A 6,827-nucleotide genomic window follows, 5' to 3' on the forward strand; every position below is an offset into this window, starting at 1 on the left:
TGAACTAAAATGAAACTAAAAGCACTAAAATGACGTTGAATAAATTAAATTCATAACTAAATATGGAAGAAAAATTTAAGTTACAATAGTAAGATTAAATGGTAATATTAAGAAAAACTCAGAAAAAATCAGATTGAACAAAAATATACATTTTTGATATGTGTACCTTGCTGCAGGCTCTGAATGGGTACTGCTCCTTGGCCCGGCTGTAGGTTCACCAGGCCCTGTCTTTGTAGATTCAGAATGTGTTGCTGCTGTAGTTGTTGCATCTGGATCAGCTGCTGCTGGAAAGCCAGCTGTTTATTCCCCAACTGCTGCTGCTGAGAACGAGAAAGAGAGGGGGAGAGAGAGAGAGAGAGAGAAAGAGAGAGAGAGAGAGAGAGAGAGGCATGTTAAACAACAAAAACGGACGGGAAAAGTGAGAGGAAGAGACTTGGAGAGCTTCAGGATGGAGAGGGCGGGAAAGACGAGACATTCATTGGCTTTTATAAGCCTTCAACCTCGTCCAGGACATGTTTAGATAGGACATATCCTGGAATAGAGATATTTTCCTCTCCAATCACCAAAGCACTTCCTGTGGTGGTAGAAAACAAGCAGACAACAAAACGCTGAGAGACTTGGTTCAAAGTGTCGAAGTGCATTGTGAAGCCTCATGCATTAGGAGATAACGCATTAATCTGGGAGTGACAGTTCCATGTGGTCTAGAACCGACACCAAACACACGCTCACAAACACGCTCGTTCATTCCTGCGTGTAGCAATCTGTTAGTATGCGGTTGGCGTGCAATTAACACGGCAATAAACAGTGACTAACAACATCTGTGCACAATGTTAAGAACAGTTCCAGATTATATGACATCAGATGTTTATCTTTTTACGATAAGGCTTGGTATTTTTTCACTATGCATGAAATGTGCTTTGTGAAACTCTAGAAGCATAACTCCAGAACCCTTTTTCACTGTTTCATAAACAGATCTCAATGTGTATGGATAGTCATCATTCAGCTATCAAGAGATTTATTTTTGTTCCAGCCGACTTCTGGTGACGTTTAACAAAAAGATGAAAAATGAGCAAACCGTTTTATCAGCTATGACATAAGCACACTGTATTCCAAGACTAGCCCTAAACTTGTATAAAAACATGACATGAGTAAGAAAAACCCGTCAGATCTTTAGCCAGAGGCGGGAAGGATCATAAAAAAGGGCCAAGGTGAAAAAAAACCCCCAAAGACTTAAAGGTGATGCGTATAATTAATGATGCTTAGAGTGCCACTGCATGGCAACACTGACTCAACCAATGAAATTTAAGGAGGTGGGGCTTGGACAACACTACCGCTTCTAGTTATAGTTTGATTTTTTAGTTTTTGAAAAAGATGCATCACATTTGTCAAAAGTGACTGACATTTACAAAAGATTTCTAGTTTACATAAAGCCTGTAGTTTTGAATCATGTGACACTGAGGACTGGAGCTTTACCGTCACAGGAATAAATTACATTTGAAAAAATATTAATACATTTAACAAAACTTGTTTTTCTGGCCAAAGTGTGCATGATAACCATTTTCTTTTCGAAACAATCAAGCAACTAGTACACACTTGTTTCTACAGCAGAGAGGTACACATTTTGCGAGCTGNTGTGTGTGTGTGTGTGAGGGTAAGGGTAAGAAGGGTGAGTGCTATGGAATACATGGCATGTGCCGATAAGGTCAGTTGGTGTCGTGGTGATAAATGTCCTCCTTCCTGAACTGGCCTGAGTCGAACCACTGTTTCCAGCGACACGCTTTTTGATGTTCCCTCAATGAGAGATGGGCCTTATCTCCTTTGAGATAACGGTGCGAAAAAAAGTGGAGGGGAGAGAGAAAAATGTTGAAGGAGTGAAGAAAAAATAAAAAAAGAAAAATAATTAAAGGTAGTTTCTTAATCTCACTGTCAGAGAAGTGTTTGAGGCCCCCGCCTGGGGCACAAGATCCCATGGGAAAAGGCCACATGGGTCAACATCAACAGAGAAGAAAGAAAACACAAGCTCTTTCCAAAACCTAGTGAGCTGCTTTGTTCCCTACATAAGCAACTGTCTTCAAAAGCAGCATCCTAACAATCAAAATCTTCATAAATTAACAATCTGAAAACGGCAACAACTCAAACAGCGCTTTGCACAAGAGAATCAACTCTTAACTGTTTCAGTAGCTGCCAAGAATCACCAAAATGTAGATATTTAATCAATTTATTTGGCCGTTTAGAATATTAAGCATTGCAGCAACACACTAGCCATCTATGATACATATTACTATTACTAGGGTTTGAGTACTCTGAGGTGTAAACAATGATTTGTCATGATTATGCACATACTGATTTAAAATTTAGTAACAACATTACAAAAAACAAACTTACGGGCATGAAAAAAAGAACACGCATACAATAATGGAAAATATCAGAGAATTTTCTGAACTTTTTTCTGTCTTGAATCCATACCCATCTTTCTGTGGAGGGCCTAGCTGTTCTCTTCCCTAACTTTTGAGAATGACAGATTCGATAAAAGAGCTAACAGAGAACCTTCGGTTAACACACAACCGAAAGAAGTGAGGTAACGCCAATATTCAGGATGTCTATCTCTCTTCCCTTCCTCCTCCTCTTCATCCCCGTCTTCTCTCTTTTCTCTTGCTCTCCCTGTTTGGATCCCATGGGACACAGTTCAAGTTCTTTAACACATTGTGTCTGCACGCTGTTTACATTAGATGCAGTTGAGTGGCTAAAGCTAGCGGAGTAACAGGCCTGTCAGCTTGATTTATGAGCACATCAAACAGAGTTTGGGCACGCCAGGCCCGACTGACAGCGCTACTTCATTAGGCTGACTCCAGGGTGACTCCACAGCTCAACCGTCAAACTGAGAGAGAGAGACAGAGAGAGAGGTTGAAACAATAAAAAACAGAAAAAGAGCAAAAGTCGGGACTGATGATGCAAAAATGTGTGTGGCCACCATATCTCCCTTTCTTCTTTCTGTCTATCTCACCTCTCAACCTGCTTGTGCTGACTGGCAGTGAAATGGGCGGCAATTAAAGCGTCTTTTACTGAGGGAGAGCATAACGTGTCATCTCTCCATCTTCAACGGCTTTACAAAAACCTGAGAGTTTGAGAATCCAATTTCGATCAATTTCATTATATGAACAGACCACTTGCCATGACTCCTTTATGATAAGAATGACAAATGCCTAAAATATTGACAAAAGTAAATCTACTGACGACAAAATCGAGGAAGTGGTATTATGGCCAGAGATGCGGTTAGCTTCGAGACTTCAGGGGGCACTTTTCCGTGCCATGTGGACCGACAGCATGGCAGAAAAAAAAGAAAAGGGAGGTTTCAGAGGACGAAGGGCTTTAAAAGAAGGCTAGAGGGATGAGAAACACCACACATACTTGTGTTGCTATCTTTCTTCTCCTCACGCCTGACTGCTTCACTTTTAGTCCAGTGCTGTCAGTGCACTCGTCCCGAGGGAAACGCCAAGATACAGCGGACAACACGCGTGTAAACACACACTCACAAAGATGAAACCTCCAACATGGCCTAATATAGTGCATGTATATACGTTTTCCCTTGCGTAGACACTGCGGATAGCATCCATTTAACAGTTAACATTCCACAACAAGGACTGTGTGTTAATATCTAAAATGTAACCTAGATTATATAAGCATGTGAACATTTTTATTAATAAACAAAATCAAATAAAAATGATAAAATAAGGAAAAACATTTTAAAATAAGTAAAATAAAATTACATTTAAATGCTTTTTATTATTTGAGTAAGCAAAGTAGTAATAAAGAACTATAGGTGGTATTATAGCATACTTCTAACCTAATATAACTGTGCAGTGGGGCAGCAGACTGATTTCTTAACGCACACCTTAAGCCTCCACAACATGACTATGACGTGTTGTCCAAGCTCATTAGCATACTCGGCACAGGGCCATATTTTAGTCTGACTAAAGAGGCCCTGAACAAACGTGAGCTGATCCGCGGGGAAGAGGAGCTGACCACTGCCCTCCCAATTTAATTTCCCTGCTCTCCTACCACTTGGAGAGCGCACCATCTCCCTAGCTCCAATATTTAATAAGGGAAAATGTCTGAAAAACTCCTGAGGCCCTGAATAAGGTTAGTCATGCTTTTTTATACCTTTCCCCTCCCCTCTCACTTTTCAATCTTTTTCCCTTTTCTTTTTTTCCCTTGGTCTCTGTCACGTTCCTTGACTATCTGTGAAAATGTCAAGATACTGGATTCATTTGAAGACTGTGCGCATGTGTGTCATTCTGTGTACGTACGTGTGTTTCTGGCACCTCGTGCATTTGCCACGCATTTGCTATATCAGTCACGATGTTGTCTGGGGCATATCTAACGGGTCTTAATCCCTGTCCTCCATGGCCTATAGCATCCACCCCAGCTTGCCCGATTCTCTCACCTGCTATGAAGTCAAGAGCTCATTTGTTTTCTGATCCTCTTAGTCACAAATAGGAACACACTGTGAAACACGCTCAATCCTATACAGCTCAGATGATCATTTTAGGCCTATTTGCTGCTCATATAGGCCTAAACTGGATGGTAGATTGTTCTCTCATTACACTAGTTGAAGGTAGCTAGCTAGTCTCCAAACACACTTAGTGCTGGGGTCTGTTTTAGTTTTTTGATGCACTTTTCTGATGGAATGCCAGAAGACTAGTTAAACCTAAAAGACAATGTAGACCATCTTAAACCTGCAGGGCTCATCTAAATCCTACAACCCTTTTTTTATCTACACAGGCTACTGTACCCTGCATCTTGCTAGCAACTGTAATATGTGCTAATCTCTGCTTTTTCGATTGTCTTTTCAGATATGTAAGCCCATCTGACTGATCAGGAAACCATTTTAACACTAGTTAAGCTAAACCAGTTTGTCACAAGCTTAACTGTAAAAAAATATTTTCTTCCTTGGTATTGTACTCTTGTTTTATAGTATAGAATTACTGAATCATGATGCATTTACTTCACAAGTAAAATTACTTGAGATATTTGTCTTGGATTTTATTTAGATTTTGTTCGTTTTTGTTTAAAACAAGCAAATTCCATTGGATTTTTTGTTCTTTCAGAAAACAAGACATAATATTTTAAGTAATGTTATCTGTCAAGGCATATTAATTCCATAATTTGTAGATATTTACACTAGAAAACAAGACAAAAATACAAAGGAAGTGTTTGCAGTGTTTTGAGATCTTTCTCGTAATTGTGCTAACAGTGAAGGTTAGGAGACTAACCTAAAACAGCTTAAAGAAAACTTTTTTAGGCTGGTTTAAAAATGTTCCTTTCATTTTACGCAAAACTCTGTCCCCTAGTTTCATTTTACAAGCTACTGTAACTTGCATGTTGCTGTGTCAGTAACTGTGTTAGCAGCTATGTGCTAATCTCCGTGCTAAGCAGTCTGTTCATTAAGCCCTCATGAAAACTCCTTGATTAAGTTGTATCAGATATATCTTATGCCACTGACACACAAACCACAAAAGTTTGGATTTCATTTGACCGCCAGATTAGTGCAGATCTCCTCTCCCGCAGTGCGCAGGCAAGCGATTACACCCTAGCCTTTGTTGTGCTGCAGTCTTATCCTCAGTGATCCAACATGATTCCCCCTCACCTTCATTACCCAGATCAGGTCCTTCTCCTCCTCCAGTGCATTAATTGACAATTAAAGAAACTCGTCGGCTCTACCATGGTGGGTTGTAATAGGGATTTTCCACTAGGCTTAGCAAGCGGCGACTTGTAAATTAATACTTAACAAGTATTAGCGGAGAAGCCCTTGGTAAGGTTTGGAGCATGACTTTGGTCAATGGCAGAGAAATGAAAATCCATATTCCCCAAACGTCTTAATCCACATTTTTGAATTGCTTAATACACAAAATGCAATTGAGCACTTGAGAGACTAGGGAAAAAAAAACATGAAGGCATCCGTCTATTTTCTTATTGCGGATTTTATGTAATGCTCGATGATTAGAGCCTTTATAAGGTCTGTGCTGTTCAGCGCCTCACAAAATCAGTCACACAATCATGAGAATACAGTTATTGTGGTTTCAAGAGGAACTGGCCTCTGCTGTGTGACAAATGATGTGTCAGCCATCTTGAGGATGCTCGTCGAAGTGCTATGAGGGTGAAGTACATTGAAGTGCACTACAGAGGGAGAGGGCAAGGGTGTCTCACCTCTTTGGCCTGCTTCCCTGCTTGCTGTTGCTGGGTAAGGAGCTGAAGGTGCAACTGCTCCTGTTGCTTCTTGTAGTACTCCTGCAGCTAGACGCGAGGAAAGAGAGAAACGGGTTTTAATGCAACAGAAATGTAACAGCTGCACTTGATAAAAATAAAATAAAAACCATATTAATCAAGAATAAATCTTACTGTCAAATTGCAAAATGTATGCTTAAAAATATTCTTAATTCAAGATATATTGCCTGACAACAATAATACTATAAAGTGATCGTGTTGCATATTACATAAACATTTTATGCTATAATGTAAAGGTAAAAGTTAATGTATTTTATTATTTAAGAATATAATAATATTTTTTCAATGTGAAAAAGGGCACTTCAATAAAACAGTAATAAGATACACTTTCACAGTGACCAGATTCCACTGTACTGCAGAATCTAGTATGAAGGTTACATATATTTTACCTTTTTACTCTATTTTCTTTAGTACTCTACATAAACCTGATAAAGGGGTGTTTAAACGTCTTTTATAAAAAGACACCATGGCAAAATAAGTTGCCCCAAACTGTCATGTGGTGCTATTAATCGAGTCACATCGTACTGGGCATCCAAGATGAG

At 39.5% G+C, this 6,827-nt stretch overlaps 1 protein-coding gene across 1 annotated transcript in view; it reads right to left on the reverse strand.

Moving 5' to 3' along the window:
* The window catches only part of LOC122342819 (forkhead box protein P2-like), a 42,462-nt gene that overhangs the window by 13,394 nt on the left and 22,241 nt on the right, over nt 1-6,827 (reverse strand). Inside the window, exons 4-5 of the mRNA XM_043236952.1 lie at nt 6,208-6,294; nt 167-320 (exon numbers count right to left, since the gene is read on the reverse strand). Of these exons, the coding sequence (XP_043092887.1) occupies nt 167-320; nt 6,208-6,294 (241 nt within the window). The remainder of the gene's footprint in view (nt 1-166; nt 321-6,207; nt 6,295-6,827) is intronic.

Source organism: Puntigrus tetrazona, chromosome 4 (genome assembly GCF_018831695.1).
Source record: "Puntigrus tetrazona isolate hp1 chromosome 4, ASM1883169v1, whole genome shotgun sequence".
Taxonomy (NCBI): domain Eukaryota; kingdom Metazoa; phylum Chordata; class Actinopteri; order Cypriniformes; family Cyprinidae; genus Puntigrus; species Puntigrus tetrazona.